At 37.1% G+C, this 27,533-nt stretch overlaps 2 protein-coding genes across 3 annotated transcripts in view; both read left to right on the top strand.

Annotated features, from left to right (window-relative positions):
• LOC121296461 (ras-related protein Rab-40B) overlaps nucleotides 1-5,927 on the top strand; it is a 46,296-nt gene extending 40,369 nt beyond the window's left edge. Inside the window, exons 4-6 of the mRNA XM_041222066.1 lie at nucleotides 526-603; nucleotides 2,753-2,975; nucleotides 4,786-5,927. Coding sequence (XP_041078000.1) covers nucleotides 526-603; nucleotides 2,753-2,975; nucleotides 4,786-5,057 — 573 coding nt within the window. The 3' untranslated portion in view covers nucleotides 5,058-5,927. The remainder of the gene's footprint in view (nucleotides 1-525; nucleotides 604-2,752; nucleotides 2,976-4,785) is intronic.
• A 3,208-nt stretch (nucleotides 5,928-9,135) lies between these two features.
• LOC121296092 (WD repeat domain phosphoinositide-interacting protein 3) lies at nucleotides 9,136-26,414 on the top strand. 2 transcript variants are annotated; one of them, XM_041221284.1, is made up of 10 exons: nucleotides 9,136-9,334; nucleotides 17,004-17,078; nucleotides 18,491-18,592; nucleotides 18,678-18,765; nucleotides 21,561-21,655; nucleotides 22,250-22,440; nucleotides 22,633-22,718; nucleotides 23,647-23,748; nucleotides 24,192-24,313; nucleotides 24,726-26,414. In XM_041221284.1, the coding sequence occupies exons 1-10, from the start codon at nucleotides 9,268-9,270 to the stop codon at nucleotides 24,830-24,832; spliced, it is 1,035 nt and encodes a 344-aa protein (XP_041077218.1). In that variant the 5' UTR covers nucleotides 9,136-9,267; the 3' UTR covers nucleotides 24,833-26,414. The 2 variants fall into 2 exon arrangements, with proteins under 2 accessions (XP_041077218.1, XP_041077221.1); XM_041221287.1 differs by lacking the exon at nucleotides 24,192-24,313.
• Nucleotides 26,415-27,533: the final 1,119 nt, after the last annotated feature.

Below are 27,533 nucleotides of genomic sequence, written 5' to 3'. Positions count from 1 at the left end.
AATGATCAACACACAGAAATTACTTCTAGCAGTTTTATAAAGATGAAAATCTCACAAAAGTAATTGATTCCCATTAGCTGAATGTTATACTGTATAATTACTGGGCTGCCCACAGTACAACACAGCTGTTTTATTTAGCAAAAAAATAAACATTGCTGGCTTATCTCTACTTGCAGAGAAAAGTATAAATCATTCATACCTATTTAATAAATTGTTTGGGCTTTTTCCAGTCTGCTGAAAAGAGGCAGAACTATAACGACTTGTGAAAGCCGGGAAAAAAAACGAATTATTTGAGATTTTCAGGAAATGTATTTAAACCTGTCTGTGTACAAAAATAGGTTGCCTGTTTCCATGGACAGGTGTTTTTTTAGCTGCAGGAGTTTATGGAAAATTACTTTGCATTATGAATTTTGATTGCAGCTTTTTTGCTTCCTTAATACAATTGTTAGGTGGCTTGGCCAAAATGGTTTGTGATGATCAAATAAAAGTGGCCGATCGTTATATCCTGTTTCTATTTCTTTACAGGGCGTGATCCTGGTTTATGACATCACCAATCGCTGGTCATTTGATGGTATTGACAGGTGGATCAAGGAGATTGATGAGGTAGGTTACAGTTCAACATCAGGTTATTAGGAGTAGAAAGATTGGCACTAAGTGAAAAGAGAATTCGGCCCATTACAAAAACTGTCTGATGTAAGCAATGGTAAATAATTTTTTTTTTTAAAAGTGCATTGCTGATCTTCTAGTAATGTGAGTAATTATGGGGAGATGCAGAGCGTATGAGAGTGGCGGGTAATGCCATAGAGCATTCGGTCAAAATACCGCACTGAAGATAAAACACAAGGGAGAAAGAATAAAAAAAACACAAGAAGCCATGGGTGAATCTACTCGAACCTTGTGCTTTTTTTTTTTTCAGGATTCATAAAAGTTACATGCCGGATGTAAGTTGAGGTTAACTAAATATTGTGTTAAATAAAATAAAATATATATAGTGTTAAATTTGAGCTTCCAGGTTTGTTTGAATTACATCTGAACATCAGTATTGTGGCATTAGATTTTGTGGTTTAGGAGACCTTTGTTTTGATTCCACTATTCCTGTGCTTCACGTTAGCCAACACATGCAATTTCAAAGGTTTTGTGCTGGAAAAATATGGGACTTAGAACATTGTATATAATGGACAGTATTGGTCAACATGCTTTACGAAATAAGATATATTGTTAGTATATATATACCTCATGCTAAAAACTACCTTGAAAGTCCACTTGAAGGGCTTAGAATGACTTTTAAGACATACAGCTGCCTTTTAAGTTTGTTTGGGATTTGTTTGAAGATCAGTGAAAAATCTTGTTCGGACTGGAACAAATTAGCCTGAAGCAAACTGTTGCCTGTGGTGTGCAATGTAATTTGGATTAGATATTGGAGACTAACTTCTCATACGTTATATTACATGGTCAAATCGTTTTTTTGGTTTATTTTCCTTTTTCAAACCACTTGTAATTTCACACATTCTTTGTTTGGGCTTCTATGTACAGCACGCAGGGCTTTAGAGTAATCAAAGTAAATAATTAGTGCCACTTATTCAGGTTAATTCAACCGTTGTCATTTTGGTTGTGTGTTATGTAGAGGAATATAAAAGCCATATATGCTCCGTGGGAATCTAAAATGTGAAATGAGCGGCGGTCACACCCTGAAACAATTTTCTTCTTGCACCACATCAGAAGAATTTAATGAGAATGTGAACAAGGTGAAAACAAGATGTGACTTGTATGTGTACATTTTCTTTTAGTTTTCCCCTTGCTCAGACTTACCCATACTGTGTAATTAAACACATTACATAGTGGGAATGTGCTGCCTCATTACATAGGGGGGATTTGATCAATGTATTAATCCACTGCTTGGTATTTTGTTTTATGAATCTCCAAACGACATAAAGAAGCTTCAACATCCTTGTAAACCTTTTTCAAATTGAAAACAATAAGCAGGAAATGACCAGATATATTCCTGAATTGTCAGAAATGGCCACATCCTCATTGTACAAGTTGCTTTAGATGTTATTCTTCAATCTCTCAAGTGGATTGAATGTATCTTCTGTGTTTATTTTTACTCTGTTCTTATTTTAACAGCTGATAATCTAAAAATACCTGCTTTGATAGGTGTAATAATTTCAGTGCTGAAACAGTATAAAGAAAGACTCTTCAGATCCATTTTAGCACTGTAGTAAGTTAGTGTATGACACAGATTAATTGCTGCGATGAATCACTGCAACCTCCACTTTAATCATCAGAGTTTAATGTCAGGAATAGTTCTGCAAAGACTACCTATTACTGACAAGAAGGTTGGTGAGAATATATCCCCCAATATAGAAATCACGATCAGCTGAGACCCCCATGCAAACAGCATGGGGCTAGTCCTGTGTGGAAATATTTTAATAAATAATAAAACACAGTTTAGCTGCCAATGTACTGCATTATACATAAGAATTTTAAATAGAATTCCATGTTAAAAATAGTATCATGTCCTACTGTATTACAATGAATGAATGTCTCTTTCATGATAAATTCCACACATTTATATGAGCAGATGCCTATAGTAAACCATTGGCCATATGCTGACTGTCTGAAAATTACTCCGTAATACAACCTACCTGAGACCATAAGGTGCTCCACTGTCTTCCAGCAGAGGAATACAAAAGCTAAAACTGATTTTCTGAATAGAGGACTTGCACAACATTTCCTTTTCTTATCCGCCCAGCATGCACCAGGTGTTCCTAAGATCCTGGTGGGAAATCGTCTTCACCTGGCCTTCAAGAGACAGGTGACTACAGAGCAGGCCCAGGTCTACGCAGAGCGCCTCGGCATCACCTTCTTCGAGGTGAGCCCTCTGTGTAACTTCAACATCACCGAGTCCTTCACAGAGCTGGCCCGGATCGTACTGATGAGGCACGGGATGGAGAGGCTCTGGAGGCCCAACAAAGGTATACTGAATGTTCCGTTTGGGTTTGAGAAACCAAAGCAGTCGTCTAGCATTAGGTAATGACAATTCTGTTCAGAACCTGATTGGCTGATCCAATCTTTGAGGTTTTTAATGTTATTTGTATATCTTAATCACAGTTGCTGTCCCTGTGGGATCAATGGAGGGACATAGAGGTGCTCATACATGCTACTAACAGTATCAGAAGGGCTCCTCATTAGTTCATGTTTCCTATACAGTACTGTTCCCTGCAACACAGGCAAAACAGATCAAACATTTGGTGGGACTGGAGGAGGAAATATAGTTCAGAAACATTAAATATTTATCCTCAAGGCATGTCTGAATTGACAGCTATAAACTCGCTCCAAGTGTGGAAGTGAATGTGACAGCCTCTAAGCCAACGCTACTAATTGTTTTTCCACACAAAGGGAATGGTATCTAGAATTTGAATCCTCTTGTGATTCAAAGGCAATCCTATAATTACACATCCTTTTAAGATCTGTTCTTTTGTAATTATAATGCTTCGAAGGTTGGGTTTTTTTTACATTCTGCACAGCTATTTCAAAACCTATTTTAAAACGGTTTGGTTTATTTACAAATGGTACAGAGATTAAGTGTAAAGGAAAAATCTACATGATAAAAACACAGTAGGCCAATTTTGTAAAGGTCTTTATGCTAAGATGCAATTTGTACCATTTTTTGGAAAAGAAAATCGGACTGTTCATATTGAATCTGGTAGCAGAAACGTAGTCATACCTTTTGAGAAACATTCTGAGTGGTTTATTACTATTCTCAGCCTTCAAACCAACCTAACCAGGGAAAAGCACTGTTTTAGATTACAATAGTTATAGGCTACAATTTACAACCACCATTGCGTTCATATTGAAATTAGATACATTTTTCATGAACATGAATTCAAGTATTTAGCATTTTGTCATCATTTATGTGTGTTTGCCTTATCGTCAAGTAATTTCTACTTTTATAATTATCATTTGTGTATATAGTGTTGACACCATGTTTTTTAATTCTGTTTTCTCATAGGGATGGGCAGTCAAATGATGTTATATTATTATAGTAAATAAGAAGAACAGCGTTAACAGTGATTTACCTCAGTGGAAACTATAGATGTGTTTGCATGGCAACTTATCTGTTGTTCTCATAGTACTGCTGCCACCAGGTGGTAAATGATGAAAGTGAATGTTGCTGTTTACTGAGAGGTGTTTTATTTCTTATGGGGTAAACTTTAATATATAAACAATTGAAGTGATTTATTTTATTACAGAATGAATTTACTATCAGTGGGGAAATGGCACCACACTGTCACACCGTGTAAAGGTTTTTAAATTCTCAAAGCACTTTGGAAAGGAGTATAACATGTTATACCAGCAGTTGTGCCAAAGATATTACCAGACTGGTGTTTTATGTCCATCTCGGTGTTACTAGTGCTTTATCTATAGCAGACAGTTTTATCTTGTGGTTTAATCAAAAGGCTAAAAGCAAGGCATGCTGAGTGACTGGGCAACTCCCCTTACTGCTATACCCAGACGGAAAAATAAGTACAGTGTAAGCAGGACTCCATTTGGAAAGAGATGTTGTATCATTGTTCTGCTACCAAGGATACAAACAAACCTCTGCTGAGGTCTCAGTCTTGTAGGTGGAGCAGTATACACATAAGGATGTCTGCAAATATAATAGGCTTAAGGGTAATGCCATATCACTTGTAGCATCTTGGTGGTAATATATATTTCACAAAGATAAACTAACATACAGGGGTCGCTTTTTGAATCAGAATTGTTTTCCTGTATGTCTCCTAGTGTTGAGCCTTCAGGACCTCTGCTGTCGATCCATAGTGTCCTGCACCCCTGTTCACCTGGTGGACAAGCTCCCTCTCCCTGTTGCCTTAAAAAGCCACCTGAAGTCTTTCTCCATGGCCAATGGCCTGAACGCCAGGATGATGCACGGACGCTCGTATTCCCTCACTGCCAGCAATGGTAACAAGAGGAACAGCCTGAAGAAAACCAAAATGATTGGTCCTCCTCAGAGCCCATCACAGAGCTGTGCCAGGAAGAGCTGCAAGATCTCCTAGCCCCGCCCCCAGCAATAACTACAGGGAATTACTGACTGAAACCCTTTCATTCAAGGACCCCCAGAAGCTCTTCATTACCGGGCTTCATGGAAAGGAGATGAAATAATAATGGTGAATGTTGGGATCTCTTTCTGGGTTCACTCAGATTAATGTTGCTGCTAAATCAATATTGTAGATTAGGGAAAACAATGCACTGTAATGGTGTGCAGATGTAAATCTTTACCCGGGAGGTGTACAGAATGTAAAGAGACTTTTCTTTTTAGTTTGGGTTTTGGTCTGAGCCATTCTTAATGAATTAAAAATAAATACATGGAAAGTATGTGAGGCTTTTTTTTTTTTTTTTTTTGTTAAACATGGAAATAAGTGATTGTGTGTAATCAAAACTATTTAAATTTTGGGTGGAGTTTCGATGCAATATACTTATTGTAAAATAACTACATTAAAGTTTGCTGACCATTGAAATGGATTTTCATTTAAGCCTGTTTCAAGTATTCCTTGGAATCTCACAAGCCCTAATTAAAGGTTGCTCCAGAAACCTGTACATATATTTATATACAGGAAAATCTGCTTTGTGTATTTAATATGTATTATGTTGTTTGATACTTTTGTGCTTTATTGCTTGGTTTGTATCATATATTTCATTTTTAAAGTGTAAAGTGATAGGGATTGCAAAGAGGAAGGAAGATGCCAAATATATTGGTGGTAAAGTGAAGTTGGAGCAATGGACAAAAGGGTTTTTACAAAGTGTTTTGTAAATTATGATCACTATTATTAACAATAAATGTTTCAAACAAGAAAAGACTTATTTTTCACATATTTTCCCCTCAGTCTGCGTTGTTTCCTTACATGGTTATCTTAACTAAATAAAGTCCAGGTCTGTTGCCTGCATACCCTCCATTAATTTTCTAGATTTCATGGCTTCATTCTATAGAGTACGTTGTAAAAGGTTTAAAATTCTTAGATTCTGCGATGACCCTTACAATTGTATCTTGCCATAGCAAAGAACATGTTCACTCACTTGTTTTTCTTACAGGTTTCATCAGCTCAGATCAGAAACCCCTTATATTACCAGTATGGTGAATTCAGTCATCTGTGATAAATGTTTCAAATCATTAATAGCCAATTGTTTTCCACTGTACTTGAATTCTTTACTACGATAAGTTCATCTGTTCATAATTCCCTTGTACCTTAGCAAAATTTTAGCAATTGGCTGTATTTTTCGTAGATAAACAGAGAACATGTTAAACTATTTGAGTCTACAGTAGTTGAAAATCAAGATAAGAGAAAGTTGCAAAGAAATCAGTATATTACGAAAACACGTTGTGCCCAAATGACATACCTCAGGTTGCACTACCATTCAATTCTCTGCACTCCCTGACAGAAAATTGCTTGATGACTTTAAATCAGAACCGAGGAAAACATTATACAAAGCTACGGAAATACCAGCACTAAAATACATTCCACACAATCGGCCTGATTTTTGTAACTTTGTAAATCTGCATTAATTAAGCTTTTAAACTAAAAAAGTGAATTGTGTATATTTACTTTGACAGTGTATCTGAGCAAAACAGAGTATTAAATACAAGTTAAAATTCATTTGAATTTTATATACAGTAAGTGAGTAACTCAAAATTCACTTTCCAAGTTTTGAAAATCAGCCCGGAAATCATACATCCTTTACTATGATTTTACTAGTTTACGAATGTCACCACAGCCACTCAATAAAAACCACACCCCTATTATAAGAGTCAGGTATACTGCACTGTACATAATAATAATAATAATAATAATAATAATAATAATAAATAATAATAATAATAATTATAATTATTATTATTATTATTATTATTTTTATTATTATTATTATTATTATTATTACAAAGGCAATACTAGAACTTGAAACAGCCCATAGGGCTTCCCATGCTGCCTTTAATAATAAATTATATTCTGTCTAGGTTGTGCTTCTGTTTTGACTGCTATCCTACAAAAGTCCTGGTGTGAACGCTTGACAATGTCAAGTGCAGGCCTCCGTGGGTGAAGAATATTGATGCAAGTTCTTTGAATTACTAAGCACTGTGACCGGTCCCCATGAACAACAGAGATATCATTTCTCACAATGACAGGATTTTAATAGTGAAGGTTAACTGCTGTAAATAACAGACCGCACAATACCATGCAGTCTTTGTACACAACAGGCCATGGATGAGCGCTACAGAAAGAGACGCACTCAAAGACTTTTCATGGAAAACAGGTAATTATGTATTTAGGTCACTGCCCTTTCATCTCCAAGCAGGACTGTGGACCCTGCTCATAAAACTTTAACTAGAGTTTTACTTTTTAAAACCTGTATTAATTATTAAATTGTGTTTTGCTTTCATGGAATGTTTACTACCAGAAATACTGTGAAAGGAGAAATCTCTAACACCCAACTGCAGACATTTTTGTGGCAAGAAATGCTTTTGGCCTATTAAGTTGGACCTCTTACCAAAGGATCTCCAGTGGAATGCTGTGACACTAAAATTGCAAGCAAATGGTCTGCTAATTATTTTGTTAGGGTAATGTACTGGAATTAGAATTGTATTTTCCTGGAAGGGGATTACATTAACAGGCCACTGGGGAACATCAGGCTTGGGATCTCATGTGTCCGGATGGCATGTTCCTAGAATAAACTACAGCGTCCACAATACAGTGGTGCGCATTGGGCGTCTGAGCCATTTTGCTTAGCATAAACAATACATTATATGATGGCTAGAAGTAAAAGAAAGACAAAATAAAGTGTTCATATACACATTTTCATTCATTCATTCACTCCACTTGTTAGTTGTATGATATTTTATTGCTGGGGTCTGGTAGCAGATCAGTAAAGTAACTTCCAATCCCTCATTTTTTATTTAGTGCAAGTCGTTCTATCGAGGTCCGGGGAATTCATAGCCAAATAATCGCTTTAACATAAGATAAAACTGTGATCTCAAGCTTTCCAATGAAAACTAAAAACATCTCATGGTGCCTGGCTGTGCTATTAATTAATTTCTATAGCACCCTTACTCCACATGTGTGACTGTATTTTATAAATTCCAAACACTGCCCACAGCTGCCTTCACATTTTCCGCACTGTATTGTAAACATTAACCTTTTGAAAAGTCCAGGAACTGCAAGTGACCAGCAAGAGCATAAAAGTTTCTTAAATTCTCAACCATTATAACAATTTTCAACAGGCTACACACACTGCTGGTTATAAAAACCCCATTAAAACTGAAACATTGTAAGGCTTGGATGAAATTGTAATAATCAACAAATAACTCATTTAGCTGTGATGTTCGTGTTACACAGCATCTTTTGATATGAATGTGTAGGTAAAACTCTGTTGGGTTGTATTGTTCAAAGTCGCCCTGCAGGTCCATTGGCTGCACGTAGAACAATATAGCAACCGCAGATGAAAAGTATGGTGGTGTATATTACCTAACAACCTCTCTGAGACGCCGAACAATGTGAAGCACCGCTTTTGCACACCTCCCCTCCCTCGCCTCTTTATTGTTAATAAACCGTGAAAATACTGGCATGGAAACAAACACAGTCATAAGAATAGACGACTGTATTTTCAAGTCGTTTGCAATAAAATAATTATGAATTCCTACAGCTTATTACAGAACTAGAAGTCTCCAAACTACTTCAGTATCCTGCACACTGCTGTATACTTTTGCGATATAGTTAATATTAATATAATAACGTGCAAACATTGTGCATTGTACTGGCCAGATTTGATATTTGAGATTGAAAATATATATATATATATATATATATATATATATATATATATATATATATATATATATATATATATATATATACAGAAGGCCCAAACATCGCTGTGCATGCACACAGAAGTCCCAAACATCGCTGTGCATGCACACAGAAGTACCAAACATCGCTGTGCATGCACACAGAAGTATCAAACATCGCTGTGCATGCACAAAAAGGAACGCAGGACTCAAAATCCTGTTGTGTTTGATTGCTCTGTCGATGCAGTTGAAGGTGGAGTCCCCTCTTTGCTCCATCGCTCGACGTGCGGCAGCGCAGTCTGGCCAGGGAGGAAGAGGTGGATGATTAGGACTGTACGTGTTTTTGTCTTTACTGACAGAACTCAGTGGAGGGATGTTTCTCCTCAGCTGAAAAGAAACTCCCCAGTAATTAATAAAAACAAAGCTTCGCCATGAATCTTTTACCTTCCAATCCTCATGGTAATGGTCTGTTGTACGCTGGCTTTAACCAGGATAATGGTGAGTCGCAGATTTTATTCAGTTCCTGCACGTCGTGTTCGGTCTTGTGGGGTGTTTGCCAATTCTGATAGCACTATAGACCCCTAGGCCTACGCTAAGCTTTTTGATGAAATTATAATGTGCATACTTTTGATGTACAGAAACTGGTTGAGCTCTCGCTAATTCGTGGTGTTTCCGGTAGTAAACTTCGGGAAACTCATATACATATTTATAGGCGTGTTATGAATTTGTGTACAGTAATAAATATTGGGAAAAAAAAGTAAATGTTTTATTTGCGTTGGTTTAAACTACTGTAACCAGACACTCAACACGGGAGGCCCACAGTTATACACAATAAGATGCTCTGCATTCATTGGCGTACTGGTACTTTTCAATATAGAAATCGCTGTACCAAAACCCTAAATAACAATAGTAAAAAATAAAAGAATGTGATTATTTGTTAAATTTTGTAAGTTAGCCGTTCCATTATGTATTGATAGTGTAAACTAACAGTGTATTGTGATTTGTGACTAAGCATAAGCTAGGGCAGTCGAGGTAGGGTAGGATGTATCAGTATTTGTTTTAAAATAGCATCGCTAAATATTCTAGGTAAAACAAACCCACATCCTCCTTGTGCACCTTTTTTTTTTTTTCTAAATCGAGAATTACAATGCGTTCTGCACCATGTTAGATTCATTCTCTGTACACTATATTGGCTACAGTATATTGCTTGAATTGACGAGCAGAATCAATCAGACGAAATGCCTGTAATTATCGGCTTTATGTTGAAGTGCGCTTGTTTCGTTTTTTGCACAGCCAACCAAAATGTGCCAAGGCATAATTTAGCTTAATATTTAACGTCAGTTAAAGGGATGGGGCTGGGGTTAACAGATATTCCACTTGGTCAGTTAATGGGATAATAATAATAATAATAATAATAATAATAATAATAATAATAATAATAATAATAATAATACTGTTATTCCAGTTGTTTGTTTTAACATTATTAATAGCCAAGTGCCATAATAGTGTGTCAGTAGGGTTGTAGAGACAGCACTGATTTGATGGGAGAAAGGTAAACTGCTGTGAACTGTGAAGGTAAAACCTGCTGTGAACTGTTCAGACTTTACCTTGATTGCTAAAGCACCTGCCAACCAAGCATTAAACAATTTGACTTATTAAAGCCTCACAGATCAGCTGTCATGCCCATTGTGATTCAAACTACCAAAGTGCAGGCGCAGTCCTGATCATGCTAAGGGATTAAGACAATATGCATCTGATTACTCTTTCCAGTGCGCAGAGGCATTGCTAGCAGGTGGCAGGCTGAAGCTCCAGTGATTTTCCATTTTTCATTTGAAGAGCTCCTGTAACTCTGCAGTTTGTCTTGTCTGATGCCTGGTAGAAAGTGCAGCCAATGCTGCTGCTATTGAAACACCAGAGAGGACAATCTAATAAATTGTACAGCATGACTCCAATACAGAGGAATTCTTCAAATCACCAACACCCTTCAGATCTGAGATGACCACCACATTTAATTTGATTTAAGAGCTCTATAGCTGACACCTGAGTGCTATTGCATTACTTGTTTATTGTGGACGTTGCTTGTCTTGAAGGGTTCTATCGAGAGTTTTTTACAGCAGACTCGAGACAACTTTCAGAAACACAATCCAAGCATGCTGTTCCGATTTATTATATTAATAAAGCCCTTTCTATACGATTCCATAAATGTCTAGAAATACAGGAATAACTACAAAAGCAAGATTTACGGACACTGGATAAATTCCTCCTCACCTTGATGGAAAATTACAGTTTACTCGAGATGTCTTGTAAACAAAGGAGTGGTTTCTAGGAATAACGTGAAGCAGATTGATCTGCAGCTTCAGAGAGCAACACACACCTTTTACTCATGTTTACATTTAACGTCATGCAAGTGTTCACACTATTTATTGGCTTCTATGAAAATCTACTCCTCTGAACATACCCTTTCAAGATTTTTGTAGATCTAGCAATAAAAAGGGATGAAAAAACACTATCCAGAGTCGAGACAACCCAGTGCTGACCGTACTGAATCTGTCAATAAACATGCTTAAACCTGCCGTGGCTGTATCTTGAAAGAGGCTGACTATGAAACACAGACCTGTATATGTAACAATTGAAGAGTGATGCAAGTAAAAGCAGATTGACAGACATCATGTTTCTCTATATACTAGTCTCAATAGCTAAAGAAGGTCTCATCACGATTGGATGCACTCCTCTCTAAATATTTACAAGTTTAAGTTCGTACAAACTGACAATTGGGTGATCAGTCGTTATATATCCAGATTCTGAAACACTCCAACTTTCCGATCGGATAAGGTGGATGATAATCCATGAGAAATCTACTGTACAGCAGTGGAGTACTGAGGGGGGGTGACACACGCTAATGAAATAGTTTCAGTACTCCTACTGAGGGAAGGTGATTGTAAGCCTGCTTGATAGGTCTTGGTGGTCGCAAGGACAATCCATTAGCTGATTTTCTATTATCACAGCATTACAGTAACTAGTACAGACCAAGCCAGCTTGATGAGCATGAGAACATACTGTAGGGCACTGAAAGAAGCTGTCAGTACTGGATACCCAGATTGTGTTGTGAATAGTTGTACTTGGCCAGGGTATACAGAATAGCTGAAGCCTGTGACTGTTTCAGAAATACTGCCAAACCTTTCCTTACAGGGTGTAAACTTTAATTAATGCAGGTGGTGAAGAAAACTTAACCACAAAGAGCTTGTGTTGTTTTTGGACATGCCTAAAAGAATGCAGTGCTGGGTAACATCATTAGTTGCTTGGCCGTTTTTCACAGAGGAATTAATGGTGGCCAATTACATGAACAGCCAATTACAACAATGGATCTAAGGAGGGAGAGAGGTGGTGCAGTTTCATCTGGGATTCAAAGCAAACCCATAGTTGCCAGTTTTACTCTTAAACTCAGAAAAACAGACATCCGAATGCATTGTAGCGTTAATATTAAAATGAAATGGAATGAAAAAGAGTTATTCTGGCTTGGGAGGTCAGGTTTACTAGTCAGAATGCTGGTACCTTATCTTAGGACTGAGTGCAAGGGAAGTGCATTGGTCCAGCCCTAACCATGGGAGTTAAGTCAGTAACAGGAAGGTATACATGCCGTCATTTCATACTGAAGCGCAAGGATGTCAAGTGGCTTGACAAAGCAGGGAATCATATATCATACCCAGGATTTTCCTTAACCGCTAGGCCACACCTCCTTGCCTCAGATATTGCTGCATGTTGTTATTGCTGCTGACATGCAAACTTTTGGAAATGCAGCCTTTAAGTCATTATTATGATGTTTCCGGTACAGTAACCATTAAAAAACCCTTGAAACATTGCAACGGGAACTGTTGTACAGCATAAATATATACACTGTAGCCAGTGGTTGATAAATGTACCCAATAAGGATAAATATGAAATGCACACATTTCTGTAAAAGTAAGATGCCACTTTTAATTTGTCAATATATTTGATTGAGGACATAGAATGTACGAAAGCCATTATGTTGGCGAATGTTTGTAATGTCTTGTGAAAGGGGTCATATTTTGTACCTCCTGTATCACAGTTAATAGGAGGTATGGTAGCAGGTTTAGTTGCTGTCACATAATATTGAAGGTAGGTAAATTTAGAAATCGCCATAGGCACAATCTTTGACCTTTGTGTAACCTTCAGATTCAGATTGTGTTGTAGACTTGGAATGAAACTGGCTACAGCCCTAGAGGTTGATATTGAAACAGCATGAAATTGAGTTTTATGGTGCGGGTGGAAATGCGTAATTGGACTGTCTTTATTTTTGTGTTCATTAAGAAAGATAGAAAACAAAATAATTATATATTGTTTTGTTTGTATACAGTGCTCTTCGTGTGGAGCTTCCCCAGCTGCTTTACAATAAAAACGAATCATTCCAGCTCAAAAATAAGCTAATGCAAGTAAATGTTATTAAGATTCGACTGCGCAAGCATTCCTGATGGGACTTGAGATGGAGTTTCAAAGGCAGGAGCAGAACAGCTGAAGGCCCTTGCCCTTCCTGACTTTAGACGACTTCTAAGAAATCTTTAACATTCACTGATCTGAATGTGCGACTAGAGCCAGATTCGATGGGTTTAGAAATTGCCACATGAAGAGGTAGTTTCAGAATGTTTTACTGACAGCAGTGAAATTCTGTCCTGTGTGAACTGCCCATTTCTTCTTATGCCAGATCATTTTCTCAGTGGTCCTCTTTTTTTTTTTTTTTTTTTTTTTTTTTTTTTAACAGGACATTGGTACCTTCTGTAAAATTCATTGCATTTCCAGGATATTCGCCTCAAAGCAATACCAGCCTTCACAGTAAACCATAATATATAATGTTAAAATTGGTACGATCTGTCCTGAGATTCTCCAGTTTAGTAAAACGCTACGATTGTGCATAACCAAGTTGGGGATGGGCGAAAATGCAAAACATAATTGACAACTCTTAAAAAAAAAATGTATGCTTTTAACAGTAAATTTGAAGATATGTGTGGTAATACATATCGCTCAAAGGCCAAAAATGGTTATTCTAGCCTTTGAAAAAGAAGGTACAACGAGATTAGTTATTTACACCCGGTTCATTGTTTACAAATCATGCACAAAAGTGCCATGGAAAAAAATACCGCAAAGAATGGACGTGATTAAATACACATCAAAGCAATAGAGCACTAACAATAACGGGATAAAAATGGACAAGCAATAACAAAAAGAAAACCAAACCGAAAACACCCTCAACATGAAAAAAGCCCACGCCCTTCACATAACCATGGAAAAAGACATTGTAAGTAATTAAATGTCACCATAAGCGGACGGAGTGTTTGGGTATTTACCCAATATTACAAAATAACCAAGCGCTAGACTGGACTCTACTGAGAAAGCATGGTCAAAAACAACTTTCCTTGATAAATACTAGTCCACATCTGGGAGGTTAGTAGAGCCCTCTGCTTTTGACAGGACAGCTGGTTTTTAGTCCTGTGCAAATCATGCTTAGGAACATAAGGTGCCAACAGTTCCTGTAAATATAAAGTCTAGCCCTTTGAAAAACATAATGTGCCAAAAATGGTTATACAAAAATAATTTCCTAAAAAAACATACAACTATTATTTTTTTATTTTTTTGTTTTTTTTTTTTTTTTTTTTTTTATTGTTTTTTTGATAGTTTTTTATTTTTGACAGGACAGCTGGTTTTTTTTTTATGTTTTTTTATACAAATCATGCTTAGGAACATAAGGTGCCAACAGTTCCTGTAAATATAAAGGCCCAAAACCATGACACACAAAGATTAATACATGGTTTAAAACAAGCCAGATACTCCACCCGTCTACCCAGGTTATTGGAGGTGTGGTTGCCGTCACATATACCCCTTCTCCAGTGGCACATCCGACCCATGAGGGCTTGGTATGGTACGGGTATGGGTGGTTCTCCACTGGCTATTTGTCAAGCCGAGTGAGAACCAAACCGTGAAACTCCAGCCTCACAAGACATCTGAATCCGTTCGCGAGCTGAGCTGAGCCAGGGGCAGGGTTAAGGATTTTCGTCATTGCATTTCCAAAAAGACAAACAAACAAGGCGGGCAGCGAATGTGATGAGAGGAAAGTACAGCCTTTGGACGCTGAGGAAGTGCAGGCTCTAGTTTCTCTGTGGGCAGATAGAAGTGTTCAGGAAGATTTGGAGTCGTGCATCAGAAATGAGAAAGTTTATGCCCAAACTTCTGATGATTTGAAGCAAATGGAATAAACTGCGGGTACTGTACACTTAACTCAAAAACACAAAATTCTACCAAATTTCTCACCCTTGATGTTTATCATGTTAATGTAAAGAAAATAATGCGTAAAATAAAACAATTCTAAACTTTCGTTCCGTTGTACAGTGGAAAAAAGGTAATACGGTCTGATGTGATAAGCAGGCCAGCCATTTTTTTTTTTCTGATAGAGGTAATTAACTGCTTTGTGAACAATTGTAAAATGAAATCGCTGGTAACAATGACTCAGATGCTATTGCTTTCCAGTTACCAGTGGTTAAATTATTTATATATCTAAGGGTAAAAAAAAAAAAAAACAACTGTCTGGAGTAAGTGACTAATAAAAGTATCCACGTTATTATTGGGTTAGGATAATGATCTTCACATGTCTTTTTGTTTTCCATCTGTAGCTCCCTAAGAATGATACTTGATCGTGTCAGGATAGATTTGTAACTGATCACAAGCAAGCAGTGCTTGCTTCATTGACAAACATAAATCCAGTCCACAAATTATTGTTTATTCAGTATTTAAAGGCCTATGATGAATATAGTTCATAACTTTCATATTATCAATGCATGTTAAAATGCATCCAAATAATCCTACATTTAAAATGCTACATATAAATCGTACTATCATCACTAGACTGCATTTGTTTGTATGGATGCTTTTCACACAAGGACACACAAAAGAATGCAGAGCTCTAAGAGAACTGTCTGTAATGGAGGAAATTAATTTGACACATGGAGTCTAAAAATGTGTTTGTTCGGCTGCTATTTAGTTCACAATTGTAGTGCTGCTGTAACACAACAAAACCCGGCTGAACTACAGCAACTGAACATATAAAATTCAGAACAAAGTATTTTGTAACTCGGCATACTGATTGACAGAAACACAATAAATCTTCAGTCAGATGAGCTTGGACAGCAGAGTATCTATCACAAAATGTCCAGCAGCAGTAGGTTTTGGTGCTGTGGTGGTGGTTGGTATATATATAATTTTTTTTTTTACCTTTTTGGACCACCATGGTACTGTGTTAGGTTTACTGAATTTTCTGTTGCCTGTGGGTTATTGTAAATAGCCATGCATTCCTGTCGTGATCACGGCTGCCACGGTATTTCCAGTTTAGTATCTAAAGCTTCAGCTGGCTGTTAGTCAAACAATGGCACGCTCATCACCAGTTAGTGCATCATTGTTCTGTAAAAACCAAGGCTTGGAAAAATAGCCTGTCAAATGTTCCTGTTACTTGCTTTTGACTTCAGTGAACAGAATTGGAGAGTATATCCAGTTTTCCAAACATACCATCTTTTAAGGTAAAGTAAGCCGTGTGTCTGGTAAATTAGAAGCACAAATACTATTAAAACAACCTTGTTTTTTTATAACTTAATCAAAACCTTTATAGAAGTCTTAACAGTCTTTGCGATAAGAATTTCCCCAACACAATGGATTTGGAACAAATATTTCATTCTGTTAATAATACGTACTGCAGTGGGTGCCCAGTGTGCATTGGTTCATAGCATTGTAACATATGGAATAAGTCTACCAGTGACACATAGTAGAGTACTACTGCTTTGTCAAGATCATGCCATTACAGTGGCACCAATTCTGAAAATGAAGCTGTACTAATTGCTATTCTCAAAGGTACAGTTATGGTTGAGAAACTACAGGAGAGCATGAACATTATGAGATGATTACCTCAGTTTAATGAGATTTTCTGTAATCCTGCCTTAAACATAATTTTCTTTTACAGTGGCGGTCAATATATACACACACACACACACACACACAAATACAGTAGACTGCTGTAGAAAAAGCCCTTTTGATGTTGTGCTTGGCTGGGTATTTACTTAGGTAGATAACCGTGTGGGGTGCTCAGTTGGTTCTTTGCCTCTCGTTGCAGGGTGTTTTGCTTGTGGAATGGAAAACGGCTTCCGTGTTTACAACTCTGATCCACTGAAAGAAAAAGAAAAACAAGGTAAAGTGGGGAAATGTTTTGCAACCCTTAAAGATGTTGTTTTTGTTGAAAAATGGTATTGTAAGCTCTGTATTTTTAATCGACAACTTCAGTAAAGGTTTGAGTCCTCCAGAACAATATTTCAGCCTGCTGTGTTGTAGTGTTTGAGAACGAGGATTGAATTTCACCCTTTTATTATGTAGAATAAAGTAAGCACTGCTGATCCATATGCAAGAAGTACAACAGGTTTACTTTAATGGTCCCCTTTTAAAAGGATGAGCTGACTATTTATATACAAGACGCCTATATATCTACTATATATATATATAATAATATATATATATATATAATATAATGAATATATATTAATAAATATACTGATCCTATTTAAATGTATCGCCAAAAAAATGCTTTGTTGTCCAGCCCATATGGTATTGACAGTGTATAATTAAAATGAGGGGTGGGCGGGAAGATATACAAACCATGAAGCGTCTTTTTGTAATGTAAATATTGTGCATGAAAGCTTTATTTATTTTGAATGACTGAATCCATGTTACTCTTAAAGCAAATGTTTCATGACATCAGCAGACGCCCTGAATAGTCAAGTCCTAACAAGCTCCACCTGATGTAGCGTGGAATACGGTGAGGCTTGACAATGTGGAATATATACAGTGTACTGCATCTGTTTATTGCAAGCCCAGGCACAGTGGAAGCAGTACACTGGTGTAGGTCAAGCAAGGCTCTGTTGCATGGTATTGATGCCATAAGCTGTGCGCACATTTGGTTTCTGGTCTGTTAATTATGAAAGTGACGGGTAGTTGTCCTGGCTAAAGTTCAGACGTGTTGTTATGCATTTGTCAAGGCCTTTATGCTAGCTACTACTGCAATAAAAATAGGCAGCCTGTTCCCCCTAATTATGTCTTGTGTCTAGTCCATTCTGTTATATTTAGCCACCTCCCTCCTCTCCCTCTAGTCAGTTTGATAACAGAAAGTATAAAAGTTTCAAATCCGTGTAATGCCTAGTGGCCTGCTGAGAGTGGCAGTAACCATGAAGACAAATTACGATTCCAACATATTCTTGACGCATGACATTTTATATTATGTTTAGCAGTCAAATCTATTATATTTCACATTTAAGGTACAAATTTATCAGTGTGCAGTTCAGGTTTGGTTATCAAGGGATTATAAACTGGTTTGATACAGTAGATCATATTTATGGCAGTAAATTGTCTCTATTTTAATTCTGTTTAAAATTAAAAAATGCCATTTTACCTCTAACCTGCTGTCAGGTGCAGCTGTAACAGATTAGTATAGACAATTATCTAGATAGTAAGATCTCATCCATTTAAAGTGCGTGCTATATTCTGTCATTTATAATATTTAGTTAATGTATCTTTTGGAAACCCTGGTTTTATACCTTCCTTTTCTTTCAGAGTTCCTGGAGGGTGGTGTTGGTCATGTTGAAATGCTGTTCCGATGTAACTATTTAGCACTAGTTGGAGGTGGAAAAAAGCCAAAGTACCCCCCTAATAAAGGTATGGTTTATTGAAGCATCTGGTGTTCCACTGCTGTGAAGCTCTAGATCTTTATAATTACTCATGTGCTGTTTCTCTTCCACAGTGATGATATGGGACGATTTGAAAAAGAAGACAGTCATTGAAATTGAATTTTCCACAGAAGTCAAAGCAGTGAAGCTACGGCGAGATCGGTAAATATTTCATGCTTTACTATGTATAGTAGTATACATTTCTGTTTCTTTCATAACTTAAACCCTCACTCTAAAACTATTCAAGACAAGCAGACAAATGCCTGGACAAAACATTTCTGTGTCTGTTGGTTTAAAAGGTCAGCTTGACTTGGTTTCCTACTTTTCTTTACACTGGGTCTCTTGACATGTATTTGCATTCTTGCCAGTTTCCTCAGAATATAATAATACATTTCTTGTCTCAGTGTTGTCCGACACATAGGCCGGGAATACAGTTAGTACAGAAACACACATTTTGGAAATCACTGACTTTAAAATCTACACAGTCTTGTACAGAAATGGTACTGCATACTTTGCCAAATAAACAATATTTCTTCTCTCTATCTCTCGATTTATATAAGTACAGGAAAGAGTATCAGGAACTTTGTTTATGTTCTCCTGCACTTAAAAATAAAAAGTATTTTGGCTGTTGCTTTTTCAAATATATGCCACCAACATACTGGAATAATTTAGCCAACTGCTGGCAGCGAGTGTACTGTCAGGACTAGTGATGGTGCAGAGCCAGATGAGAAACCCCTGGGGCCTTTGCGCTGGATAATTCCAGTTCAGAACAAGACATGCAGTTTCCATATACATTTACATCAGCTTCTTTTTTAATCCTCAAATAGTGAGCAGGTCCTTATGTACAGTCTCACATTTAAATCACTCGTCTCTTTTTTTCCAACTCTGTTACTATGAATTACAGAAAAAATGGCAAATATACTGTTGTATTTATTTAGTCAGAGAACAGAACAAAGAAAACTGAGGCAAGCAGTAGCAGTTACACTATTCAAAAGCCATCTGAGAAATCACCATGCAAGTCTCACTCAGCATGTAATATACTGTATATGCAGCAGCTGCATCTACTTATTAAACTAAATAGCGCCTTATAAAACTGACTAGCGAGTATGCAATATTTAAACTCGACACAACAGATACATCTCACTACTACCCTCCGATTTCAGAAACATACTTAAAACAAAATTAAAATCTCTCCTGCTGTCTGCTGACTAGGGATGCACCGAATCCAGGATTCGGTTTCAGATTCGTCCTGAATACCTGCTTTTTGAGCAGGGTTCGGATTTGGCCGAATACTTAGGATTCGGTGAACTGAATCCAAATCCTAAATCTGCCCAGATGCACATCTGTTTCAATACATCCCTCCAATATGTGCAGCTCTTCTTTAAATAAAAGACAGGAATCCGGTATTAAGTGTAACTGTAGTACAGTATTTAATAACAAGAACACGTTTGAACTCTGTCGCAGCTCTCAACTTCCTAAATTACTAGTGGCACACGCACACACAGCTGCTGAATGCAAACATACCCCCGTATGCAACAACGCAGTCACATCACACTTTTCATGGACTAAAGTTATGCAGCAAACTGTGGTAGACTTTTGTACTTTGTTGCTTTGTCTGTCAAATTTGTTCATGATATTATACTGAGATAAAAAAAAAAGAATCGGTGCACAGAACAGTAGATGCTTTAGTAAATAAAATTTTACGTTACTGCAACGTGCCAATACAAGTTGACCCATTTGGGAACTGCTGTGTTTTATTAAAATATTTTTTAAAACTATTTCATAGCCTATTTGATATGTGTTACACACACGGTGCATTTAAATCAACGTGGGTTTTTTCGCAAGGAGATCGTTCAGGTCACTCATCACAGTAATTTTCTTAAAAAAAAAAAAAAAATCTCTGTCTTGGATCAGGTGACACAGGTTGAAATGTCATTAAAGAAAATAGTGGGTTATGGCCAGTGTTGTAGTCCTAAATTTGAAAGTACCGGAACGCCACTTAAAATATAGATTTTTCTAACACGGATGATTGGGATTCACGTTTTATTTGTACATTGAACTTGAGGGCTACTCCCCCAGTGATGAGAGTGCCATTTTTCCAGCCAAATTTGGCTATTTTTATCATGCATGAATATTTTTTTTCTATTATGTTATCTCCAGTGCAGAACTTCAATCACCACGCTGTAGTATATCACGTCCTCCCCCCGTCTTTTTTCTGGAGCGCTGCATCCAGTACAATTATGAATCACACTAACGCTCAGTATTTTTATTCGTCTCCAATTTAAGAATGTGTCAGTTTTTTTTTTTTTTTTTGGTATTGTAAGTTGTGAGTAACATTACCTACCTACTCAGATTCTGAACATACCATCAAAACTGTTATGTAGGGAATCGGACACTGATTTATTTGTTCCTAGTGCTTATTCAATGGAAAGACAGAAACTAGATTGCTTCATTGATGCCCAGCCACCGAAATTAGAGTGGTCTGGCTCTAAAAGCATTTTCATTAAAAAAAAAAAAAAAAAAAGGTAAATGTTCTTAAGTTAATTCTTCGGTATTCGGCCGAATCTTTTGATTCGGTATTCCGTGCATCCCTACTGCTGACTGAACCATTGGGCTTTTAAACAAGGTCGGGTTCGGCATAGAATTCTGTTGTGCTCGCCGCGGACGGGAAGAACTGCGGCACTGTGCAAACTGACACGGAAGTCGTTTAGTCCATCTAATGCTGGTTTACAATCTAGTGAAATTATACCGGTTACTGACATCTGTGAAAACAGCCTCAGCCTGCGGCCTCGTGCCTCACAACGCACCCAGAATTGTCTTACCGCACACCCTGTTGTGGGTTATTTCTTGTATGTTCCCCCAAATCCATTTTAGGTTTGGGAATTGGGGAGCTAGCTTCTATGAAGTATTGGTTTCAGTTCTTGCTAAACGATGGTGACTGTGTCTGTTTGTTCCAGGATTGTGGTGGTCCTAGACTCCATGATAAAAGTCTTCACCTTTACCCACAACCCCCATCAGCTGCATGTATTTGAGACCTGCTACAACCCCAAAGGTCAGTCGTTTAGTCCAGCTCCACACGCTTACTAATGATTTTATATTGTGGATTATTGACAGTAATACACAAGATAATATGGGGTAGATGACATAATGGCTTGAGCTATAGCTGCTCAGGGAATGCATATAGAGAACAAAAGAAATCCATTTGTCTGCAGCTTTCAAACTGGATTTGAAAGTTTACTCTTATAACAGTAACAGGTTTAATGTAACAGTAATGATTGGTGCCCCTCCCCCAACTTGACCCGTTCTTGAAACCCAAATCACTGACAAAGCAACTAAATACACCAGCGTGCTTATCCAAACACTCATTTTCATGAGATCCCCTCGGTAGAATTACAGCATTATAATAAACTATCTGCCATTTATTATTCTCGAGATAATACATTAAGGTTTAGGAACGTGAAAAAAAAGAATGCACAACGAAAAGGCAGATGATAGCTATGGTTATTCGCTTCTTGTCTTAATTTGTATTTGGTATCTCTGTTATTGATTTATCTTGCCTAGAGAAGGTTCTGTTTAAAGGTAATGGAGTAGCTGATGTCATTCATGCCTGTCAATCATTTAGTCTCAGTATCCACTCTCTCGGCAGGTCTTTGCGTATTATGTCCGAACAGCAACAACTCCCTGCTGGCGTTCCCTGGCTCTCACACAGGACGTGTGCAGATAGTGGACTTGGCCAACACAGAGAAGCCTCCAGTGGATATCCCTGCACACGAAGGAGCCTTGAGCTGCATAGCCCTCAACTTGCAAGGGACACGGATCGCTACTGCTTCAGAGAAAGTAAGCGTGGAAGGCTGTTCTGCAATTTCTAGAGATGGGGCACTGAAAACATAGATAGTATAGTTTATCACCAGGACGACAAAGAGTGAAAAGACAAGGCTTCCAAAAAGATCCAGCAGAGTCAAAGATGTGTTTCAATTAACTCAAGTCACCCAGTGTCACCTTAAATAAAAACACTTGTTTATTGTGTAGGGGACACTAATAAGGATATTTGACACTTCATCGGGGCACCTCGTTCAGGAGCTGAGGAGAGGATCACAGGCAGCAAGTATTTACTGGTAAGCCTACTACATGTGTTACATTTCTAGTATCTACAGCCTGTGCCATACCTGTTCACTAGTGTACGCAGTGTCTTTATTTTAAGTTCGAGAAGAGCAAACTGATGGGAGTCCAGCTTTCTTTTTATTGTTTTGCCTGAGTATACCCCGATTGTAATGTGCCTCTCTTGTATTCCACCCTATAAACAATACCACAGTATACAGTACTGTGTACAACACTATAAACCAAGTGTACTGTGGACTTCCAACATGATGCACAGTCTTCTATACCACATATAAATTCTCCTGAAATTATTAGTGGCACTGATCATACTTATTACTGCTTTCCCATTGCTGTGGTATTGAGTCTAATCTTGAGCTACTCTTGAAAACATCGACTTTTGGAAGCATTTACATCTAATAACTGTGTGTTTTTTTTAGTTTTATGGTGCTATCAACAGTTTTGGTTGTTTTTATGTTTAGTTCTTTCACACTTGTCAAGTTTTAAATTGGATGTAGAACAATGTTCAATACTAGGTTGTACAGATGTTTTCAGATTGAATACCAGATTGTGTTTCTGACTAAATATAAAAACTGGGTTTCATATTGGGCAAACCGCAGGCAATTGTGAATGATTTAACTCCAAACCTGTTTTACCATTAGTTTAATACTAGTGTGAGGCTCAAATTAAACTTCAGTTCTAATATAAGCTTTAACTTGGAGGTCCCGAAGGATAATACAAAATAAATAAATCTGCTTGCAGTTTTGTATGAAGAATAAAGACATTCATGTAAAGGTATGCTAATTACTGTACTGTCTGTGGGAGGTAATCTGTTTGAAGACTAGATTAACTTTTTTGTTTTTGGATTGATGATTTTGCAAATATAACAGTTGCTCTTTTAAATGTGTAGAATGTAAAAGTTCTAAAAGACTTTCTTTTTCTGTGCAGCATAAATTTTAATCAGGATGCGTCTCTAATTTGTGTATCGAGCGATCATGGCACGGTACATATCTTTGCAGCAGAGGACCCAAAAAGAAACAAACAGTCAAGGTGAGTTAAGTCCTTGAAAAAATATAAAATGTACTTTTTTGTTCGGAAACTAGTTAGGTGTACTTACTTGAATCTTCAGACTTGTTTCTCATGAGTAAACCAGTACACTGAAGAAGGCAGTAGTGAAGTGTTACTTTTTGATTCTTTTCCTTTATATTGGCTGTATTAAAAGGCTTTGCTAAGTGTATGGGTCGGTATGTTCTTTTTCGGCTGACTTTGTTCAAACAGTAAAATTCATGTTACAAGGCCAAACGATGCAACAATGTTTTTTGGGGGTTTTGATGCAGCTTAAACTAGGTTCGGGGGACCGGGCGGGGTGGGGGTGGTGGGGCGGGGTGGGGGGCCCCTTCCCTTCCCGGAAGGCCCCTTCCCGGGGAAGGGAAGGAAGGGAAGGGAAAGGCCCCGCCCCTTCCCTTCCCTTCCCTTCCCTTCCGGTTTTGCAGTTTGGCATCCGCAAGCTTCCTTCCAAAATATTTCAGCTCCAAATGGAGCTTCTCCAAGTTTCAGGTTCCCTCAGGCTCTCCCTGCGTCTGTGCCTTTGGAACAGAACAAAATGCAGTAATAGGTATGGCAAACTGTCTGAAATAGTGAACTTGTGTTTTGAGATCTCTAATTAGCAGTGCTACACATGCAGCACAACAGTTTGGAAGAATAGTTTAATCGTGTTTCTTAATATGTGGTGCTAACATGTGTAATATAACTTGCATTTGACTGTGTAGGTTTCTGATAAAATCATTATGCTATTTAAAAACTACAAGACTACTAGCAAATTGGATTAACACCTGTTTTACTGTGACTGAATTGTAAAATATTGAATTGGTATTAATATGGCTAATAACTGGTCTGCATGGACCCCTGGTGGAAGTAAAGTTATACTGCAACCTCAGGATTTCCTGTAGTATTTCAATATTTAACTGCCAAGACCTCAATCTATAATAATGCAATGACCATAAAATAACAACCTGTTCCTCTTCCAGCTATCTGCGCAGATGGCAGCTACTACAAATTCTTATTCAACCAGAAAGGAGAATGCTCAAGGGATGTGTATGCCCAGTTTTTGGAAATGACAGATGAAAAGATTTGATTGAAACAGGAATGCTGAGAGCTCTGCTCTTACTTGCTACCTTCAAGAGGACTTATCCTTTTATTGATTTCAATTTTACGCTCACAGGACTAGAATGGGCCTCAATGGAAGTATGGCTAAGCACTACAGGAACACCATACAGAGGATTGAACCCTGTGTCATGTGATTTTGAAAAAAACTTTTTTTTTTTTTTTTGCAGAGAAATATTAAAAACATATTACTTTGACTGTCACCGGTGGACGTGAACTTTCAAAACAAAACTGCTTGTCTTTCAGTGTCAGAGTCAAATGTGGCGAGGGGGAATATCTTTTGAAAGGACAGGTGCTTTTCTATTGTAAATGGAAAAAGGACGGTCTACACTGGTCTGTTGTTGGTTACCTGTGCTGTTTACACTAAATAAGGTAGCCTGTGGACTTCGCTATTTTTTTAAAAAGTTATGATTCTGCAAGATCTGTAGAACATTAACCTTCTGTATCAACTAACACCACCTAACTTAGCATAGGAGTGTCTTTGGATTGATTTAAAGAAGGGTATAGAAAGTCAGTAGAGCCACATTTCTCTCATTGTATAAAGCATCAAACAAAACTTATGTATGTGCAGAGTGTAATTTTTGCTGGTAAGTGGTTATTCAGATGTGCGGTGCCGTTTTCCTTTACGTTAAATCTTAAGTTTGGCATTTAGGTGCAGACTTCCACAAATCTGAAGTGTGCTAACCATTAATATCGATGTATTTCACTTGCTTAGAAGTGCCAAATCAAGTAAGTGAAACGTGCGAGCACCATTAACTAACGGAATACAAAGCTTTGACTCTTCAGTAAAGATCTATTAAGACCTAGATGGAGTAGTAATTAGTGGTTACCAGGGTGTCAATTTATTAAGCCCTAGAAACATATTGTATAAATTAATGAAAATATACATACTGTTTTGATGTAAATTGAAACATCAGAAATGTTCAGTGTTGCGATTTGCCTGTTCTACCAAATGTTTTCAAGTACAGACTAGCAGGAGAATTCTGTTTTTTGTTGGATACACAAGGTGGATTTTAAAAGCATTAATAGACCCTTTTCTGTCACTCTAATGTTTACACTCCCTACCAGTTTCATAGATTACAAGAATGAACTGGAATGTATGCTGTTTTGATAAGGGATTAATTTATGCACAATATTATGTCATGTCTGTAAAACAATTTGAGGACCAGTGTCCAATTTTAAAGGTTCATATAATTAAAAAAATCAAAGCAATGTATATAAAAATCAAACAATTAAATTAAAAGTGTGCTTTTGTATGTAGTGAATATGCTAATCACTTGGCTTTTCCTTGCTGGTTATTTAAGAACTGCAATTCTCAATCTGAGTTTTGTACATTTTACAATAATGAGTCATCACTACAAAATTTAAAGTATTATGTTAAAAAATGACCATCAAATCTGTATGGTTTGACCGTTAAAAAAATTAATTAAATAAAATACATTTGATGGTGTAAGAGACAAATATTGTAAAATAAAGCTCACTGGTCAGTACACATCATGTACAAAAACCTTACCATGTTTTATGTAATTTCTAATTAAAACTAATTACTGGCACTTAAACTTGTATTGAAATATTTGTTATGGACAAAATACTTTTGTTGACATTTAAAAAATGTTAGCTGTTGACCCATAGGTGATAGTTCTGTAAAAGGACCCACAGCTTCACCTCATGCTTCACTGTTAACCAGAGCTGTTGTGCCATATTGCAAAATTACCAATAGATTCAATTTTGGATGAGTTGTATGTTGCAGAACTGGAACTTGGTGTTTTGTAGTAGAGGTTATTGCTTAAATGTACAGAAAGACTCCCAGTGAGGATTACCCAATTCTTACAATATATTGAATGTCCACTTCAGGTTTTATATTTTTCATTGTACATCATGTTCTAGCTTCTGGTGATGAGTCCACAGCAGGTGACAATGGGAATAGGACATTTTCTGAATATAGCTGGTCCAACCGTAGTTTTAGGCTAATACCATCTGCAGGAATATAATCATGTTTGGGTTTATATCTTCTGAAGTGCTTTTATAGTTATATGCTGAAGATTTGATTTTATCCTCTTCAATTCGAGAATGGTGTGTGTGTGTGTGCCTAATAAAGCTGCAGATGTCCTTTCCAATCTTTTATCCAAAATATCAGAAAGCTGGATTGCGAAAAACAAGTCAGTTTTTCAGTCCAAACCAATATCAATAGATACTAAAAATAAATAAAAAAATAATCTAATGGCTGTCAAAAGCTTATCTTAAATTAAAAATAAATAAATCATTTTAAACAAATAGCCAGTGGCCCTGGACAAGATGGGGAAGTTGACAGCTGAATAAACTCACACTGTCATTATACTTGCCCTGTGGATAGATGTAGGCTATACCAAAATTCAGCAGCCACCATGATGTTTGTGCATGTGTAATATATATCACACACACACACAACAGCAGCAAGAGAGGGAGTCAGCAAATGGGAGCAAACAGCAGCAAATCTGTACCTTCAAGAATGCTGGGAAGACAAAAGATATTGTAAGCAGGGTATCCTAATTACATATTGACATGTTTTTTTGTTGTTCTTTAAGTTATGACATTAGCTACGGCTTAGATTTAGTAAATTATGCAATATTAAAGTATGATGAAAGGAAGACAATTAAATTACCAAATTAAAAGTAGAAGTCTAGCTCCCTCTT

The sequence above is a fragment of the Polyodon spathula genome, chromosome 21 (genome assembly GCF_017654505.1).
Source record: "Polyodon spathula isolate WHYD16114869_AA chromosome 21, ASM1765450v1, whole genome shotgun sequence".
Taxonomy (NCBI): Eukaryota; Metazoa; Chordata; class Actinopteri; order Acipenseriformes; family Polyodontidae; genus Polyodon; species Polyodon spathula.
This window is presented reverse-complemented; position numbering and strand designations above follow the sequence as displayed.

Bases quoted from the DNA above. Each gene is read 5' to 3' on its own strand.
- LOC121296092 (XM_041221284.1), top strand. From the start codon at position 9,268: ATGAATCTTTTACCTTCCAATCCTCATGGTAATGGTCTGTTGTACGCT. The intron at 9,335-17,003 runs GTGAGTCGCAGA...CTCTCGTTGCAG, and splicing joins TGGCTTTAACCAGGATAATG to GGTGTTTTGCTTGTGGAATG. The intron at 23,749-24,191 runs GTGAGTTAAGTC...CCGGTTTTGCAG, and splicing joins AAAAGAAACAAACAGTCAAG to TTTGGCATCCGCAAGCTTCC.